This window comes from Anabrus simplex, chromosome 6, assembly GCF_040414725.1.
Source record: "Anabrus simplex isolate iqAnaSimp1 chromosome 6, ASM4041472v1, whole genome shotgun sequence".
NCBI lineage: Eukaryota > Metazoa > Arthropoda > Insecta > Orthoptera > Tettigoniidae > Anabrus > Anabrus simplex.
This window is the reverse complement of record NC_090270.1, coordinates 154,481,571-154,502,817: the sequence shown is the minus strand read 5'-3', so window position 1 is coordinate 154,502,817 and position 21,247 is coordinate 154,481,571. Positions and strand designations below refer to the sequence as shown.

At 37.9% G+C, this 21,247-nt stretch overlaps 1 protein-coding gene across 7 annotated transcripts in view; it reads left to right on the top strand.

The window, feature by feature from the left end:
• The window catches only part of grsm (granny smith), a 43,738-nt gene extending 28,820 nt beyond the window's left edge, over positions 1 to 14,918 (top strand). For all 7 annotated transcript variants that reach the window (XM_067150002.2, XM_067150006.2, XM_067150000.2 and 4 more), the window contains exons 9-10: positions 14,386 to 14,496; positions 14,577 to 14,918. In XM_067150002.2, the coding sequence (XP_067006103.1) occupies positions 14,386 to 14,496; positions 14,577 to 14,726 (261 nt within the window). In that variant the 3' untranslated portion in view covers positions 14,727 to 14,918. The remainder of the gene's footprint in view (positions 1 to 14,385; positions 14,497 to 14,576) is intronic.
• Positions 14,919 to 21,247: the final 6,329 nt, after the last annotated feature.

The window sequence follows — 21,247 nt, the reverse complement described above, 5'->3', positions numbered from 1 at the left end:
TTTTAAGTTAATGGCCATTAAACCCATAGAAATAATGAATAATTGTGCAGCCACAAAAAAGAAAAAGAAAAAAAAAGCTGCATAACGAAAGCCAATGTTTGGTGTCTAAAAATAGTCTAATAATGCATACTGTATACCAAAGGCATTCATTCATATGATTTTACAAACCAATTTTTGAGCCTGATTAAAAATTTTTGACGGAAAAAGTGGGGTTCGTCTTTGATTCAGAGAAATATGGTACTATAATTTTTTCAGAATGAAATTAAACGTACACTTTCATGTAGTATCGGGTTTTGAGAAATAACAAACAAGTAAGCTGTAGTGTGGATATCATCCGCGGAAACGCAAGTTTTGAACAAACCGATTGCCTTTTCGTACTGATTTTAATGTGTATGGGGGTTTTCCGACTTTTATACAAAAATCGGATATAATGGCAATCCACTATAGCGAGTAAATTTTTTGCTGTTATGAATTCTCGCTATAATGGACTTCTAATGTAGTTCGTCTGTATACCATACCTGAAAGACAAGGGCAAGAATGTGACAAAAATTGGCACCGTGGTCTCGATCAGCCCTAACCTCCTTCCTCTGGGAGTCATTAGCCGTGAATAATTTATTTCTTTTATTCTTAATAATGTACCTGTTCTTGTTTTAGTGTCGGAAATTTTTAGAAAATGCATACACTATCTTAGTGAAGTTGATACTCTTATAAAGCCGTTACAGTTTGGAATTTTCTTGTCTGTTTTTTCCTTCCACATATTTGTCAATATTTGGTAGGACATCTATAGCACGTTCAATGACTTTCGAATTTTCAGGCCATCTTCTAGCACAATATTTCAAAGTAAATATGTTTGGACCTGAATGATGTGTATAATAATCAGCATGTCTTGCAGGAACGTAGCAAGCGAAGAGCACAAACTCTGCAGTATTCCACTGGGTTTCTTTTACTGCTATTTTATATGAATTGTCCACAGTATGCAAGCCACAAGGTCCAGTGTTCACCAAAATAGGTGCATTTGGACCATCCATTGAAATGTGTAAGTTTTTTAAATTGAGACCTTGCAGTGCTCACAAAAAAAACATTTAACAAATCTGAGGAGGTAGACTGACCTAGAAACACAGAATCAAAATAAGAAGAGCATACCTCATTAGTACCAGGATTGAAACAACAAACTGCAAGATCCATTTGGCCCGTCTGAGAAACTTTATTCAGTGACTCGTCAAAACCAACGGTGAAATGTGTTTATGAAAATAGGGAGCCAAACCATAAGTGATTGTATATGCAACTTTCGTTTTGTGCAGTTGAACTTTCGAAGCTATTTCAGAGTCTGGAAACATAACTGGGAACAAATGTACACTAGCTTCACTGGCACGTAAAGAATGGTGTTGCACGACGGTATGCATGCACCATATAATCTCAGTTTTGGTTACTTGCTCTCTTGAAAGATCATTCTGTAGATATGTCACCTCTGGTGAACCTTCTTTAATGGAAGAAGAAGAAGAAGCAGTGGAGTCATATGTGATAAGAGTTAGTTGTGGTAGCTGTGGCGGGCAGAGGACACTTTGTGTTTGTGGCCAGGGTATTATCTGCTGAGTTTTAAATCTTTTGTTACATCACTATTCGAATGTTCTTTTTTAAAATTAACTTGAAAGGAATGAAAAGAACTGCTGAAATTTACACTACTGGCATGCTCCTTTCCTCCCATGTGAACTTTTAATGCCTGCTTCCCACTGTTGCTAAGAGAAAATGATGTTTTACATTCATTATGCAATATGCTGAAAATTTGTCCTGAGGCATGGGTTTCAACCCTGTTCTGAAAGTATTATCAAGCAGCCCCCTTTTATTAAACAAAGTTTTTTCTTAGCTTTGATAAAGGCATTGTTAGCTGAAAAAAGAAGTAACATAAGGATATTATAAACATCTTTAAATAGTCCTATACTCTGCACAGCTTTCCTCTTGGGGCCGATGACCTCGATGTTAGGCCCCTTTTGAACAACAAGCATCATCAGCTTTCTTCTTAATTGACAGGTAGCAAAGCATGTGAGCATTGCCTTACCTATACTGCCAGCACTCTTCTGCTTCGATAACAGCTAACGCAATATAACTGCGATACACAGACCTCGTAAAATGTAATACTGAACTAAGAAAATCGCGCGCGAATCACAAGTGAAAACAAATTCACAAAACCTTTAAAGATAGTGTTTCGCACAGATTGTCTAAGAGGAATGGTAGCTTTGTGTTAGAAGTTACTGGAACAGTCACCGCTGGCATATAAACTGGCTAAAGGAATTTGTTTCGATCCAAGTGTAGCCAAGCAACCTCCAAGTAGCAAACGGCTAAGGATAGCTTTAAATGCCTTTGTTGAAAACAAATGGATCTCGGGTAATGAAGCTGATCATATACAAAGGGAGTTCACTTCTGTTTGTAAGAAAGATACTTTTAGAGAAGTAGTGAATTCTTTGTCTTCAAAAGATGAGAGGTTAGATCACTTTTGGCTCTGCACTGTTTTGCCAACAGTAAATTTGAAAACAGAAAAGTTGGCTTCATTTCTGAAAATGATACTAATATTGTTTCATTGAAATGCTTGAATGTGTTAGGTTTTTTTTTCTGTTAATAAAGAAATTATAGTAGAGGACATGCTACAAGAATCCCTTGTAGCATAAAGAAGAATATATGATGCTTTTTCAAACCTCGGCGGAATTGAAAAGGTCTCTATTAATAAGAATATGCTCCATGGTGCAAGGAATGCTCATGCTTTATATGTTCAAAATCTAAAGGAGAAATGTCAAGCATTGGAAGTAGAAGATTCTTTGCAAAAAATAAAAAAAAAAATAAGAGAAAGGCCGCTTTGTTGCTGAAAGAATTAGAAATGGAGGGTGATGGCAGAAGCTTTGACAGTCGTTGGTGGCTATAGACAAAAAAATATTTTTGATGAAGAAGTAATGGTTATACATTTTTTTTTTAATCTTAAAGTGAATTTAATCAGACTAAATTCAACTTCCAAGTTTTGAAATTTAATATGCACATTAATTGCTCATTTATTTTTTGGATGTTAAGCTTTCAAAATGTATTTTAATATTACTGTCATAGCTGTAAACTTCCTTTATAATTTTATTTTTTGTCGTTTTGTGTGAGGGAAAAAAATTGTTTTTATGTCTGTTAAACAGGGAAATGTCAGGGAATTTCAAAATCTGGATTTGGTGGACACCCTGTTTCTAGCCTAAGACAGAACCTCGGCCTGTAGACAGCACTCATACTCACATTAGCTGATGATGAGAAGACTGTTGATCTTGTCATTCGCTTTATGTGTGGATTAATCAAATACATTTAAATTTCAAGTGGTTGTTACTTTGGTAACTTATGTTCCCATTTGATGTGTTTGTGTCCATTTCAGCCATTTAAAAACCATGTATGCTTTTTTTCTTTCATTTCCTAAATTCAGTCATTGAATATATAATTTATGTTTATTGTTATTTCCATTTAGTTTGTTAAAAGAGGATGGTTGCCAAGTTGTACTTCCTCTTAAAACAATGATCATCACCATCACTACCTCTCTTAAGTCGCGTAGTACATAACATACACTGCCTGAAAAAATCAATTGTTTCAATTTTTTACGATGGTATATTTATTTACCTGAAACCTTGTTTTCTATTGATTACACAAAACATTGCGTGGAATGTGCATTTTATTTTCATCATCAAACATCAGAGTTTTAAGTTTTTTTACACTATTTTATGACATTTTTCGAACAGTTGCAAATTTTTCATTTTCACTGCATTTCTCTTGAATAGAATTAAAGGGACATTGAATTATTTATTAACTCATGTATTAGACCCCCCTTGGCTTTTCGAGACGAAGAACATTTTAAAAATTCTCGCATACAAGACCCCCCCCCAACATAATTCGTCAGAGAAGAAGATTCGAAGCGGGTACAAGTCTTATTGCGGCTCTGATGACATTGCACAAATTTGTGAAAAGTTTTGTCCGTATGACCCACGCAATGAAAACGCGTCGGAGTCATGCGGTACATCTGTGTTTTGTAGTTAAGAAATGTACACCTCCGTAGCGTAGGCCTACTGCAGCTCTGATGACGTCACATAAATAGGTGAATAGTTTCTTGTCCGACCCACGCATTGCAAACGTGCATCAGTCGTGCTGTATGTCTGTTTTGTTTTTGTAGTTAAGAATGTCTGCCAGCAAAATGGTTAACACAATTAACTGCCTTTCGCGGGAGTCTGAGTTCCATTCCTGGTACCGTACTGCCAGAGATTTACGAATGGCAGAAAGGTTGATATGTGGTAAAAATGGTACTGTAATGGCTCTCCACTGCGGGCGTGTCTAAAAAGAGCGGCACCACCTCCGGATGAGGAAATGAGTTTACTTTAGTTAAGAAATACACGGTTGTTGCTATTAATACAGCATTATAAATTTTCCAGCTAACTCATTCCTGGTTGCCAGCGTTTCGCCCTCGTGTGCTAGGCTGGGCTCATCAGTTGGTACCTAGCACACCTACCAAGACGCTGGCTAGTGCATGCCGTGGAGGCCACTGCGTAAGCTAATTGTAGCCACCGGCAGTGCCAATGCACTATGAGACACTTTGTCCCATTATCAAAAATTGATGCCTGCTTGGCCATCAGATGATATAGATGTTGATTCCCATAGGGAATCTGAAATATTTGTTCCGAATGAGTAAATTTATAATACCAATATAGTTAGCTGGAAAATTTATAATGTCCAATAACGGACCATTTATATTGGTATTATAAATTTACTAATTCGGAACAAATATTTCAGATTCCCTATGGGAATCAACATCTATATCATCTGATGGCCAAGCAGGCATCAATTTTTGATAAGGGGACAAAGTGTCTCATAGTGCATTGGCACTGCCGGTGGCTACAATTAGCTTACGCAGTGGCCTCCACGGTATGCACTAGCCAGCGTCTTGGTAGGTGTGCTAGGTACCAACTGATGAGCCCAGCCTAGCACACGAGGGCGAAACGCTGGCAACCAGGAATGAGTTAGCTGGAAAATTTATAATGTCCAATAACGGACCATTTATATTGGTATTATAAATTTACTCATTCGGAACAAATATTTCAGATTCCCTATGGGAATCAACATCTATATCATTAATACAGCAGGCGAGATCATTAACAAAGTGATTGTTTAATATCTCATAACTCGGACGAATATAGATATTTTTGGAGAAAAGTTAAGTTTAAAACATGATAAAAACTATCCAGTCATAATGATTGTTTTATTCGCCAAGATACCTAACAAATAATAATAATGATTTTATGTCCCCATTTACTTTTATTGATTTTCAGAGATGCCAAACAAAACATATTAGGTATGTGTTAATTAATAAATAAATAGAGACACCGAACATATAAAATTAAACATTATGATAGTAACACACATTACCGCCTCACCTATAGGTATCCATAAATGTGGCAAACTTTCCTGTTATTTATTTTTATTCTTTCCGTCATGGAACTTTTGGCACTATCCGGGCGATAGCAAACCTAACCTAAACAATGCCGTCTCTCTTTTCTCATTTACACCTGTTCGGGTAAATCATGATGCGATAAATGTAAGGAACAAGCATGGGATATACTTCAAATAAGAGTCTGGCTTTCAACAGCCGCAGTTATCAAAAGAATGCTTCCAGTCACTATGTATTACATAACATACGCTAGTTACCAATTGGTGGTGGCTTTATTCGGAAGTAGTGGCTTCTGCTACATATACACCAACTGGGAATATCAGAGACCCTTTGGGGATAGATTCATACTGTTTGGACTCTATAGTCAGAACGAAACTATTTTTTAAAAGGTTCAAAAATACAAAACCTTGAATGCTCTCGATTACAGTGCATGGCTGACGAGATGGCAGTGAAGATGACGTCAATTGGAATGACACACCGGCAGGAGGGAAGTTGGTGGTGCAAGATGATAATTCAAATGAGCAGTGCTCAGGTTTACTGTGTGGTAGACCTACTGCTCAACTGACAGAGACAAATGACTGGCCATCGAGTTACTTTCTATCAATATTGCACAATATGATAATATGATACTCTTATCCCTTTTCTTTATGGGGTCAAGTATGAAGTGAGACTAATCTTCATAGCAAGTTTTTACGACCGCATGCCCTTGCTGACGTCAACCTCATCAGAGGAAATTAATGAGATGAAACGAATGAGTGATATGATTAACTAAAACTGGCTAAATTTACTTTATATGTAGGCCTAAAAGTCGTGATCACCATTTGTCTTTTTACGTTTAGAAGTACTGCCTTCCAGTGAAATTAGCCAGTATGACTCAAATACATTCATAAGTTTGTTAAAGAGTAGTGTAGAATGTTTGCATGTACAATTTATTGCTCTTTATAGCCTAAAAATGATGTGTTCACTGCACAGAATTTGAGGTTATCACATATTGGACCCCCCTTTACTATTTTTGGCTGTAAAGGTAAGGGAAAAAAGGGGGTCTAATACACGAGTAAATATGGTGTCTTTACTGAGTAAGTTGACCATGCAGTTAGGGTCACGCAGGTGTGAGCTCACATTCAAGATTGGTGGGTTTGATCCCACTGTCAGCAGCCCTGAAGATAGTATTCCGTGGTTTCCCATTTTCACACCAGCCCTAGATACTGGCTTCATTCCATTTTCGACCCAGTCAATGACTGGAAAACAGGTTGTAGATAATAAAAATAATAAAATATGACAAATTTGCAAAAATAATATTTTAGATGGGGCAAAGACTATGGGGGCCTTTAAGGGTTCTGTGAGGGGACATTTTGGCATTAACTTCATTTCTTTTCTGTTTGGTTTGATCTTAACGAGCAAAATATGATATACCTGTAAAAATAGTATTTTTGGAATATTTTGGAGAGGGATTCGAGGGATTCTTGGTTGTAACATATATCATACGTTCAGGACTATATCAAGTTTTGACATTTACACCGTTCAGCCATCTATACCTTTCCATAGAAAAAGACACAACAATTGCAAACATAATACATAGAATTTATCGTGCACGATTCAAACGGTCACCACATGTTACACTAATTTTCTCAGCCAGAAAAAGATAAAAAAGTGTGATGTATCATATATGATACATAGGATCGCTAGAGGGTAAAGATATTTACAATCTTTGCCTTTGAATGTGGCGCCCTGAAAAAATGTGAACAGTTAAATTCTTTGAAAGTTAGAGTGCCAAGGAATGCATAATTAAATTAATAGTACAGTGAAATTGTGAATATGTATGGAATTATTAAAAGTCTAGAGTGCTAAGGAGTGTGATTTCGCTCCTCCTGACTCGTGTTCTTCTTGATTCAGCCTTGCAATTTGGTCATATAGCGGGTGGCATTCTTAGCATATCCACTGAAAATAGGTGTGGCACTAAGAATCAGTATGTACAACAAGCAGTGAACATTCACAAGTCTCGACGAGTTGGCCATGCAGTTAGCTGCGCGCAGTTGTGAGCTTGCATCCGGGAGATAGTGGGTTCGAACTCCACTGTTGGCAGCCCTGTAGATGGTTTTACATGGTTTCCCATTTTCACACCAGGCAAATGCTGATGTGCCACATTCAATGGCAAGAACTGTAAATATCTTTGTAGATATTTATTTTTCAGCTGAAGATTGTCTAATTGGGCCATCCTAAATGAATGCGATAGGTCTTGCAGCATCTTTTAGGGTAAGAGGCATCTTTACTCAACAAATTTGAAAGAAAAACTCAAGAAATGTTGTTACTTGTGGCAAAAAATTACACCATCGTTATAATCCTTCAATAGTTTCTGCTCTGGTATTGCAAAAGGTTTTAAAAATAAAATCGGCATATAGGGTTGAAAAGTGTCTCGTGGAGTGGCATGTATTATCTCTTGTCTTCAAAATTGTTGAATACTGGTTTCCCCAAAGGGAGGTTATCCTTGTATGTTGGTGTTTATCTGGTCAGTTAACAGAGAAAGCTCTCTGGAGTATTCAGACATGTGCTCTATTATCAATCCCTCATAATACAATGACTGGTCTCTGAAGTTTATAGGAACTTCACTGCTGAAGATCAGCTAAAGAAGACCAATGTAGCTGAGAATGAACATCTTGTCTTAGACTCAGGTGATAGCCTGTACAGTTTGCCTTTTGTTGAGATATCTTATGTCCTGTACCTGTTCCAGTTCAGCAAACGATTTCTCCCTTTTTGTTCTTTTAGGATGCTTGTGTTGATCAAAATTCAAACCTTGGATGTTATCATCTCCAGGATTAGAACTACAGAGGCAGCTGGAACAGATGTCTGTTACAGTGATGTCACCAGTAGCAGTTACGTCCCTATGCTCGAAGATATAATTCTCCTGTAAATCTCATGATCGGTATCATTCCACCCAGTAGATATAAAATGGGGTGAAATTTCTTCATTGCGGTAATTACATTAACGGGGTTGTAAATTAAGGCTACAAATCTCTTCATGTGCTTATGGGGGTATGTAATGTTTTAGTAAGGATGTAAAAGAGGGGGCTTATAAGTTACTGGTAAGACCCCAATTAGAGTATGGGACCCTTACGAGGGCTACGCCGAAAGTTTTTAGCAGAGTGTGAGAAAAAAAAATTATTTCCGAAACAACAATTACAACTTTTCAAAATACTCTCCATTAGCATGTATATATTTTTCCATTCTCTGAAACCACTTAGAAAACATTTCAGTCCAAGCTTCTTTCGGGATGTCACTTAGTGCACTCTCGTACGCTACAATGGCCTCTTCATCTGACGAAAACCGCTGCCCACATATTTTTTCCTTGGTCTTAGGGAACAGAAAGAAGTCACATGGGGCCAGGTCAGGTGAATAGGGGGGGATGAGGTAACACTCGCACTTTTTCCCTTTCCAAAAAGTCCATTATTCTGGCAGCCCTGTGTGCAGATGCATTCTCATGATGCAGCAGAAGGTGCCCATTCTTGGACTCTGCGTGTTGTGACCTCCAAGTGGCAAGGACTTTGGGAAGACAGTCATTCACATACCATTCAGCATTAACTGTACGACGTGTATCCAAGGTCACAGAGGTGAGAAGCCCCATGTTCGTAAAAAAAGTTGCCACCATCTTCTTTCCAGAGCTCCAACTTCGTTGAACTTTTGTGGGTGGTTCCTCCCCTGGAAAGCACCACACAGAAGACTGTCTCTTCGTTTCAGGGTCATAATGGTAGACCCATGTTTGATCACCTGTGACGATATTGTGGGTGTCTTGGGACTGCCCTCCATTGAATTTTTCTAGCATGAAATGACACCAGTCCACTCTCTCCTCCTTTTGGCTTTCTGTCAGGGAATGTGGCACCCAACGGGCACATCTCTTGGTAAGGCCTAAATAATCGTGAACGATGGTCTGCGCTGCTCTTGACCCCAATATTTAAGGTCCCTTCAGTGTCACAAAATGTAAGATGTGGATCTGCTTTGATCATTTGAGTCACAGCTGTTGCTGGGCGACCGGGACGAGGTTCATCTTCAATTGACTGGCGACCCTTTCAAAACTCACGAAACCAATTTCCAACTGTTGCTCTAGAAGGGGCAGCCTCACCAAAAACGCGCAGCAAAGAAGAATGGCATTCTTCGGCACTTAATTTCTTTTTATAATCATAAAAAAATCATTGCTCGAAAATCGAGGCGCAACAGATCCATCTTGCACCGTGTCTGACTCAGCACTGCCTGTGCTTTCTTCCCTCGCTGTGGAGGAACTACCACTAGGAGGGGTTGCACGCGCATGTTCCAAGGTTGAAAAACATCGGTCTTTCAAATGTAAATAATCCCATTGTCCTCAGAATTACGGTTTACGCGCTGCTAAAAACTTTCGGCATAACCTTCGTACCAGGATTGCTTGATTCAAGAACTGGAAAAGATAGGAGAAAGACACGGTTTGTTCTGGATGATTTCTGATAAAGAGTTAGTGTTACTAAAATGTTGGAAATATCGGGTTGGGAAGACTCAGGAGTAAGGAGACTAGCTGCTCGAAAAAACAGTATGTTATAAAAAGATATACAGTGAAAGTCTGTTAAGAAGTTTTTTTTTTTGCAATCCCTTGAAAAACTTCTTAACTCATTGGGCCCGAGCCACAGAACCGTTCCGTGCTTCGTCTCGGTGGACCAAACGCCGGACCACGGAACTGTTCCGTTGTCTCACTTTACTACGTAATTCTACTTTTCCTCAAGAGATGGCAGAGTGAGTTGCATTTGTGATTTGTGTAGGGACTCTTTCTTTGCAATGGTATATGCTCTTTGGTAATATATATTGATAGTGTGCATGGTAATATTAGTTTGAAGTGGGCTATCTCTACCTTTGAGACTCGCTTGTAAACAAGATGGCTGCCAGTATAGAACTGATATTTACAGATATATAACCCCTTTTAGGAAGTAATGATGATTAGGAATGTGATTTTTTCAGTGAAATTAGTAGTAATATTAGTACTAGTGTGAGCAATGCTCCTGAATAACAAATAGATGTGGAAATCGAAGTGCAAAGAGAAAACTGGGTTACAGCTCAGCAGGCGGACTGAGTAGGCCTACGGTCCCGTGATGCTAATAAAATAAAGTGTTTTAGTGTATTCCTTGTTCCGCAGTTTGTGGTATGGAAGCCTTTTGTGTTTATGTATATTTAAATCTTTAATGGTCTTGTAACTAAGAAATTTCTCATGATATGAAGCGCCACTATATTTCCTCCAAAATAATCCCAGCGCCAATGCAGTTTCAATCCAACAAATATGCCGGGCTCAATGGGTTAAGCAGGAAACTTCTTAAAAGGGGTAATGCCCAAAAACTTATTCTGTACTTTGAAATACATGTGAAACACACAGCCAACAGATTTCCTTGTTTGTGAACAATACCGAAATAGGCCGATATATAAGAGCTGCTTACAGAAAGCCACAATATAAAAATTTGATTATTATGACAATATTTTTAGAGATAAAGTAAAATAATTGAACATACCATATTATAAATATATTTGATAAGAGAAGGGAACATATTAAGTTATATAAAAACGTTGCAAGGTTTGATTATTTTAGCAGGCAGAACCATGTCCTTCCACACTTCCCTTTCCTCCGAACTTACACTCTCTGCTTCGCAACAAATTGTTTTGTTAACGAAAACCAAAAACCCCATGGCACTACAGCGACCGCTGCTCAGCCCGAAGGCCTGCAGATTATGAGGTGTCGTGTGGTAAGCACGACGAATCCTCTCGGCCGTTATTCTTGGCTTTTTAGACCGGGGCTGCTATCTCACCCTCATATAGCTTCTCAATTCTAATCACGTAGGCTGAGTGGACCTCGAACCAGCCCCAGGTCCAGGTAAAAATCCCAGACCTGGCCGGGAATCAAACCCGGGGCCTCCGTGTAAGAGGCAGGCACGCTACCCCTACACCACGGGGCCAGCTTTGTAAACTATGCCGGCTCGATTTTTAAAGCGTTCCAGCCACCCACTTGACGCGGTAAAAGGTACCCATAATTTGCATGAGGCTTTCTCCTGCACAATAGTCTCACTGAAAGGTATGTTTAAACTTCGCTGCTGTTTAAACCATATTAGCAGAACTTGTTCTATTTCATCGTACTTTTCAGATTTAACTTCCTTACAGTTTGCTGAAGTATTCCCTGCAGAAGCAGAGATCTCTTCTTTCTTCGCTATAATACCGTTCAAAGTAGACGGCGGCATCCCCAGCTCCTTTGCCAAACCAACACGAGAAAGTGTAGATGACGCCACTTTCCTTATAATCTCCACTTTGTCTTTTATTGTTAGTGCCATTCGCTTGATCTCTTTCCTCTGAGTTGCGCTCATTTTCACTTAAAAAAAGCTTGTACGTTGTACGTTGATATTACAAGTACAACTAACTTCACCGACTCCTATTCATACTAATTACGACGCTACACTATGCTTGGCAATCCGTAGCTTAGGCTTATAAGAAGCAAAGACAAGACGTGTACTACAGTTTGTTAGCATGTGCTTTCTATCTTCCTCACACCCCTGACACCTGCTTCAAGGATAACGGCAGCAAATGGGAAATCTAGCAACTTACTCTTCTTAGATTCTTAGAACCTAGGCCTAGATCGCCCCTGCATTCCTACTGGTTATCACGGCAACGGGCGTAGTTTCTGGCTGTTTCACAAGTACCGCATGGCCAATCCAGTTTTGAGTTTATTTTCCCGCTTCAATCCTCTTCATGCTATAGGTAATAAAGAAAAGAAACACAGGTTCGAAGTTGCAGAAATTAGTGCATGGAAATGTATCTGGGGTATTACGTGGTAGAGATAAAGGCGCAGTAGCAACGCTAGCACATCTAAACGTAAACAGTTTCTTTCCCCGCGAGTATTTTATTTCATGTCTCCTCATCCTTGTGTTACGTTCTAATAATGCGATGTAATAATTGCGAGTGACACGATAATACAATGTTTAGCTCGTATAAATGTAAAATTAAAAATAACTTTCAATTTTATGCCAACACGTGGTATTGCAATGCCTGTGTGTGCCTCCCTCAACACCCAGTTGGCTATCAACATTTGTTCAACTTCGTAAACGATCGGGATCTTTCGGCTGGCTGTTTGGCGGCATGTGTATCAGTTGGCTGCTGGCAAATCGGCTGTTTCCTGCATAGAGTCGCGAAGTTGTTTTTATTCACCTCACTAATATTAGACACGGAAAATCTTATTAGTTTAGTTCAAAAACATAATTTCCTCTACGGCAAGGCCCATAAGTATTATTGCAACAACGCAAGACAGAATGCCTGGAAGGAAATAAGCAAGGGAATGAAAAATCAGACAGGTTAGAATATTCAATTTTGTGGTAGGTTAACAGTAATGTGGACAAATGCACTTTACGGTTTTTAATTAATGTTTAGGCCACCTCGATTAATGACTTCACCCTGTCGCGGCCCGCAAATTACTGCATTAAAGTTTTATCAAATCATCCATTGCGTACTTTATCTTTCTTACGTAGAATCCCGTTCGATTTTATTCCGCTAGATGGAACGATGGAGTGGAAATTTTGACTGATGGGTTCGATTCGATTCCACAAGTCGAGAGTGAGCATCTGCTGTCCATGTTGTCATAGCGTGACGTCATATGGCCGTGGCAGGCCCGCACGTGTTCCGTGACACCAGACACGCACCGCGAGCGCGCAAACGGTCTAACACAGGGTGCAACTTGCGCAGAGACTGGAGGGTTCTAACCACGGGCTGCTTTGAGCGGACGTTTTCTATCTCAAGGGGCTCTAAAATCTGAACTGTTTAAGCGGGAAATATATTTACAACAGAACATTTTAAACGGGAAAAATATACATATATCTTAATGCAACTGATCAAGGGACCAAGAATATCACACTTCTTAGGCGGGAACTTCTTAACCGAGTTTCACTGTAGGCTACATGCTATATGATTTTTTCGTTCTTTACAGGCCTTTTTTGTATATGGCGCAAGGTCTCGCCACATTTTACATCTTTTTACTGACCGTTTTTTTTCAAGCCTTACTTTTGAGAGGCCCCCTCTCTCCCATATAGTTAAAACTTCGCCTGGATTTTAGCATGAAGAATTTTTAATGCCACAAGTTCTATACGATAAGGTTTTACTCTCTTCAACTACAAGATTTTGGAAGAACTTTCTTAAACAGAAAATAGACCAATTTTAAATCTGGCCTGTTTTTTAGTGGACGAATGATTTTATTGTAGCTATTGCATGTTTTTTCTTTTTTCTTATATTTGTTGATTTTTATCTCTAGCCAAGTCTGCGGCTGAAGATGTCCTCCTATACTTCAGGACGAAACATATCCTCTATGTTAAAGTGACTTAATAAACAAATAAATAAAGTGTATTTTATACTGAGTAGGTGGATTCTCAAAGGCTCTTAAATTCTTCGTAATTAAGCAGTATGTTTCAAGCTGCTGTTGGAGAGGTGACATGGAATTACATTAGTACATGAATAAGCATAAATGGAGCTTTTATAAGTTGAAGAGATCATAATATGAAAATAAAGTTTGAATTCATTTATTTTATTCATTTTTTGAAGAATAATATTAGAGATTGGAGTAATTTACCAAAGGAGATGTTTGATAAATTTCTAACTTCTTTGAAATCATGTCAGAAAAGATTAGGTAGACAGTAGATAGTGAATCTGCCACCTGGGCGACAACCTTAAATGCAGATCAGTGTTGATTGATTGATTGATTGATTGATTGATTGATTGATTGATTGATTGATTGATTGATTGATTGATTGATTGATTGATTGATTGAAACTAAACTTTGTATATATTCAGTGCAATAAGTTAGAGCTCACTCTCTTCGGTGATTTGTTTGATACAAGAACTTCATACAATTTGAAGGAAGTGTTAAATATTAAATAATAGCTACTGTATGTTTCTTTACAGGATCGAAACAATGCCCAGTCATCTTGTGCTGGCCTCTTCATTGGCGCACATTTAGGGTTTGATTTTCCTGGAACATGGATCCATTTGGATATGGCATATCCTGTACATTCAGTAAGTCTCGTGTTTTGGGCCTCATTTTGTCTTCTTATTGTAGCTGTGATAAAATATTGAAGTTTAATGTTCTGTTGTAGGGTGAACGTGCCACTGGTTATGGTGTGGCATTTTTAGTCACTTTGTTTGGAAACTTCTCCAAAGATCGTCTGCTCCAGTCTCTTAGTCCATGTACAAGAGTAGATGGATCTGAGATGGGAAATGCGTGCAAAAAGCTCAGAAGAAGTTAAGTATGCAATAAAGGAGTCATACTATAGACCCATTCTGAACTTTGTTGCTGTTCAAAGCAGTGTCCCTTTTAATTTGCAGCTGAAACTTTACTGCCTAAAAATGTTTCACTTGCATATCTTACTAATAGAATTACTTTAAAAATAAAACTATATTAACTCACAAAACAATAAAACTTTGTTAATTGCATTTTATTTCCGTGTTTCATTTTTGTCTACCCTCCTCATGTTACTAATTCAAACCTCTTCCAGTTAATTAAGTCAGACCTGGTAAAATAAACTCAATTTTTGAAACCATGGGGCTTGTTTGAGCTTTTAATTCAGCATAACAAGTAAAATTGTTTTGCCTTCAAGATAAAGGAATTTTGTGTTTAATTAGACCGTACAGTTGTATTTTAGGTAAAAAACAAGTGTGAGCAAATATTACACACTACTGAATGTAAACACGTGCAGAAGCATGAATGGTCACTCTTGCTGCAGATATAGCAGCAACCAAAGACTTTAATATTACTGTAGAACCTCGTTAAGATGTTTCTGCAGGGGACAACAAAAATGAACGTGTTAGGCAAGAAAACGTACTATTGAATATACGAATATAAACTATCTAACCGGGCTAGATACGATTTTTTTCTGGCAAAGGCATTTTACGTCGTATATCCGCGGGTGCAGTAAAAACTATCTCTAACATTTCTCAGGATGAGAGGAAAGTATTGAAAGGTGTGAAAAACACGGAGAGAACAAATATGAAAACCTTTTCTGCTGGGGCTTATGAAATAACAAGTGCACTGAACGGTGTGAAAAACAACAAATATGTACAGTGGAACCTCGATTCTCTGTTTTTCGAGGGACCATGAAAATAAAACGGAAAATCCGGGAATTAATGAAAACCATCAACAATTTGGCTAAACATCACAAAAATGAAATATGTATAATTATAATCTTACAAAAACTCCTAAACCAATCAAAACTACAGCCCCAATGGGACTTAGCCTGCGAAGCGACCGCTGCTCAGCCCGAAGACCTGCAGATTATGAGGTGACGCATGGTCAGTGTGACGAATCCTCTCTGCCGATATTCCTGGCTCTCTAGATCGGAGTCGCCATCTCGCCATTAGATAGCTCCTCAATTAAAGGTATTCACGAAGGCTGAGTGGACCTGGAACCAGACTTATATCCAGGTAAAACTGTCTGACCTGGTCGGAATCGAACCCGGGCCCTCTGGATGAGAGGCAGGCATATTAGACCGCGAAACCATATTAATTACCGGTACGCGAGTTCAAAATGTCGAAACTTTATATTCAATTTTACAGGGGAATCTTCGTCAGTTTTCCGTGAAAACTTCTTTCAGTTCAGCAACTTCGATTAGCCAAACTTTTTGAAAAATCTTATTACGCCAAGCCAAACTACAATAGACCACAAGTAGTTTTTAATTCTCTCATTTAATAAAATAAAGCACATTAGATACAAAAGCGCCCAAAATGACGGCGAAATCCCTTCTTTTCTTGATCTTTCATTGTAATTTGGTCTCCGGTATACTGCTTGTAGTCAGTTTCTGGAAATCTTGTACCGTTACCGCGTAAATTAGGCCTACATCGACTTTTAAAGGTTATGTTGAACTCGAAAACATGGTTTCGACAGTAAGTATCGATTCTCAAAAGTTCTCGAATGCATTATATTCAATTCTGCCCGTCACTAATCCAATCAAATTGGAAAGATAAAAGAAATATCATCAAAACTTCAGAAATTACGGTTATTCTTGACCTTTAGGTCATCTGGAAAGCGCGCTCGCTGCACGTCACGAGTTTGAAATGATACAAACCATTTAAATGTACCGGTAACGTGCGCAAATAAAACGACTGCGGTTTTTGGTATTTTAACACGAAAACGTAAAATTCCCAGTCTTACATTAGGACCTAAACAGTAATAGGCAAAGACCTCCCATGGCTTTCTTTTTTAATGTAAGGTGCAACATCTGTTCTGGTCTCGCTAACATAATCGCAAACGATAATATTAAATATTGTGTTAAGGAGCAGTTTCGATTCCTGCTTGCTCGGTAGTACGATCGAAAAAAATTAAAAAAATAAATATCTAACCATGGACTTTAATGTGGACGTTTTATAAGTGCGAACATTTGATGAAACTCGTTCCGTCTTCAAGCAGAGCTGTTGAAATGCGCCGTGTCTCCTTACAGTTGTTGTGGCCACACTCTGCTCTATGATTTTCCGAGATTCTCTAAACAGTACCTCCGAATGTGATGCTAAGATGGTCCGTTATGCAAGTTCACCGCCGATCGCTTTTCCAGTACCGATACATTACTTGCTCTAATTATCGCAATGACGGGGCGTAAACGCCAAGATCCATACGTATGCCATAGCCATCCTTTTGTGACATACAGTTTATTAAAAAACGATTGATCGAGGATTTAGCGTTGATTGGACTGGAATTTATGGACGGTTGATCCGGGAAATCGTTTATTCGAGGAACGGATAGTGCAGGATTTTTACAACATGATTTAATTACGATGCTCACGGGACCACCGTCATTTGAACGCATATTCCAGGAAAACATAGTTTCCGGGAACGGATAATCGAGGTTTCACTGTAAACATATGCACGGGAGCCAATAAAAATATCCCAAGACATTCACGAGGGTGAGTTTGTGTGCAGCCTTCGTTTGTACAGATCGCTATCACATGTGAGTAGAAATTGAACTGTTATAAAATTTCAATTACAATAATCAAGAAATAAACAGGTTGTATGGTGGTTGATTCAGAGAACACATGCACATGAAATTTAGAATGCTTAGGCTTTTCCTTCTTTTTCTCGTTTGCCTTTTTCCAATTCATTGGGGATAGTTGTTTAGAACTGAACAGCTGTTCTGAAAAAGACTACGTAATTTTCATACAGACTGTGTACCAGTATTACAGATTTGATAAACCTGGGCGTAGAATCCGTAAGATATGATTGATAAAGCTTGATAAAACCCTATTAATATTAGGGTAAGCTATTGCTTCATATTATTATCAATTATCTGAAAAATAGTTTTAGTAGTATCCTATGCCCACTGTCACACACGTCATCGATCAAGAGGGATCGACTGCACGGAAACAGCAGATACTTCCGCCCAGTACCGTACAGGCTACAGACGTATTCATATTCACGAGCGGATAAGAATGTGTTGTGAAAGCAATGATTCGGGTGAAGATATTATTTCAATGAATGATTATATCAGGAGAAAGAAAAGAACCAGACGATCGCAGTGGACAAGCCAAATTTTCGTTAAACGTGAGAGCCTTGGAGAATTCCACCAACTTGTGCCTTCATTGTGGAATGAGAAAGAAAAATTCAGGAACTTAGAAGGAATTAGTGGAAAAAATGAATTCACTAATAGACATATCAGGCAAACAAATTGCAGGAAAAGTATAAGTTTTGAGGAAAGGCCGACAGTATCGTTAAATTCATTATTCACAACAATTTTTTAAGAATTAAAGTTAGAAGTCACGTTTACCTCCAAAACAACTGTCTATGGAAAAATATATAAGATGAAAGATTAGTGGCGGGTACATTTCATTACATTCTACAAGTTGCTAATACAGTATTGATTAAAAAAAAGGACTGAAAACTGTGGAAATATATTTATTTAGGCCTACAGGTTTCTGGCCACTGGTGACTCGTACATGTCTGCATCTTACAGATATAGGATTGTTCACAATACAATCAGTGGACTGGGTTTGTTCCTATTATATGTGATGCCATTCATAGAACATTAGAGCTAGAATTTTTGACTGGATAAAAATTGCAACAAAAGCCTCATAACAGTGGCACATTGTACTTAAATTATAAAACTTTATTACCATTGATGCTTATTTTTTTTTAAATGATGATGGTTCTTGGGACATAATTACTGTCTTTTCAAATAATATTTTGAGGTGTTTATTATATGGAGGTCAACTGCTTTTAATTTTTTTTTTCAAACCCCACCTACCAAAATAATAGACGTATCAAGAAATGCTTCCAGTCAAAATTTACATTACCTAATGTACGGTACAAATAAGGTGTCAAGTTTCATTACAGTCCTGTAAATAATTTTGAAAGAAAGAAAAGTGCACATACCTGTATGTTCTGAATATTGTAAAACTGAGGAAAACAAGGAAAAGCAATGGAGTTCCTCACTCTCTCATGGTCCTCTGCAAATCTCTTGTTGCCTCTCCTCTTCTTTGTTATTGTGCCAGGTTCAGAATAGTAGCATATCACTTTCATGACAAGCATGTTGCTGAATCTCCGTACTGTCTTCTGTGCAAAGAATCAAAATCCAAACTTTGCAGGAACTACAATCCTCTCTTTATTTACATCATTGAAGACAACAGCAGCTAATTTTACAAAATTGCTGTGAAGAAAGTTGTCTATAGACATCTCTTCCAAAGTAAAAAATTGAACTTCTCATTAGAGTTCAGTGTATATAAATGTGTACATTTCTTGAGGAGTTCAAGTGAGCTAGTGCCCTGTACACAGGCTTTAAAACTAAAGGAAAAGCTTCTGGAATATTGTTCTTATGAGTAACATGGCAGTGTAATAGAATGATACTTGTCACAGCTACATGTAAATTACACACAAGGTCTTGTTTATTACCCTCGTCACTATGCATAAGCTACTGTCTCCCCAAACTTTGCATTGGCAAGCTGATCTAATTGCTCACTTGGCAATAATAAACCTATTAATATAAATCCTGCACTCCCATCCAGGTTACTTGTAAACTCTTTGGTACAGAGTGACAATTTCTTCCACAAAGCACTGGTAGGAGACTCTTTCTTACTTCAATGTTGATTTTGCCTTTCTGTATAGTACACAAACCTTTTCTTGATACCAAGTTCCGATTCAGCACTAAGGAGCTTAGGTATCAAGAAAATGTTCACATATATATTGTTCATATGTATCTTCTTTACTGATGTGAACACTAACAAGCTGATCCATCCTGAAATACATTCCTTATGAATCAGTTGAAGGAAAATTAAGACTTTGCCTTCAATTTAACCAAAAATTTGTACCAAACACTGCAAAACAATAATAGGTGCTAATAACAAGCACCTTGCCTTCTATTTCAGAAGTGAAGAATATGCCTTTCCAACAACTAAATACTATAGCCGTCTGCAGTAAGAATGTTAGTTAGGGCTGTTGCTCAGGTGGTAAATGATTTAATTTTGCTATATCTTACATTGCATGTGAAAATTGTAAATACTGATTATATAAAATAATGTTCGACAGAGTAGGGTGCATGGATTAACTTACATGGTAATTAATCTACTCAACCTTTTATTACAAGCATGTAACTGTCATATAAAGGTATTTTTAATAAATACATTTTCTGCCATCATATCACCTTAATATCCCATCACACAAAATGTAATTTATTTTATTTTTAGATTAAAATCTACAATATTTTGGTAGAAACACCTGTCAAAATAGTTGCAAATGAATATTTCATCATTGTTTTTCATTGTTTACATGGATCTACAGCACAAGAAATAAAAGAATGGGTGCTATTAATAAGTTATAAGTAGAGCCCGGATTTCCATGCAAATGCATGTTCTTAAATAAGCTATTTACACTTCTCAAACTTTGCAAATATTCGTGTTATGGCTTAACGATTCCAATTAACAGTTCTTTTTCCATGCATGTTTGCATTTTTGGTCTTTTTAGAAGAAAATTCATGCATAATGCATATTTTGAAGATTTTGGATGTAGTAGCGAATATTTGGACATTTATATGGCATAGTATGACATTTCTTCTAACTTTGATGCATATATAATGTTAACTTGGATGATAATGCCTTTTATGAATTTTTGTTTGCAGAATTTGGGACCATTTTTCCATGTTATACAATATGTCTATTACTGAGAGACGGGGAGAATGTATTCCTGGCATCCTGTCTGACGACCAAAGTTAGTACATACGGCAGAAGTCCTATAATCCAATTAACAAAACACTTATCTGTTGCTTGAGTAAACATTGATGTAAGCCGGAAGTCCCCAAGTCGATCTCTGTAATTCTTAGGAATAAGGTGTCCTAGTTATACACTGCTATAAATTTAACCTTAAATTGTGCATTACTCATTGGCGGCTCATTTGTTGTATCTCTTGTATCGCACTTCTATGGCTCCACGTTACTGAGATGGCAGCTTACAAACCTTGATTTTGCACTAAACCCTCTTCTCTTGTTATCATGGAATATCCTACCCGGAACTCTTACTCGTCACACGTCTTTGTTATCGCAGCTTGCAAACGATAACGGTTATTGAGGACATTCAAACGTGTCTGCAGTCATCGCATGGAGAAGTTGCTGCGGCAGCTGGAGATACTGTAGGTCGAACAGAGTGATCCGTACAAATCCTGGCTTTGAATTCGTCAAGCTTATATAAGACGGATTGTGGTAAAAATGCAAAAGACGTACAATTTGACCACAATTGGTCCCAAATGTCGTCATTTAAGTGTTCACCTGTCACTTCTGCTGACGTAGAAAGATCATTTT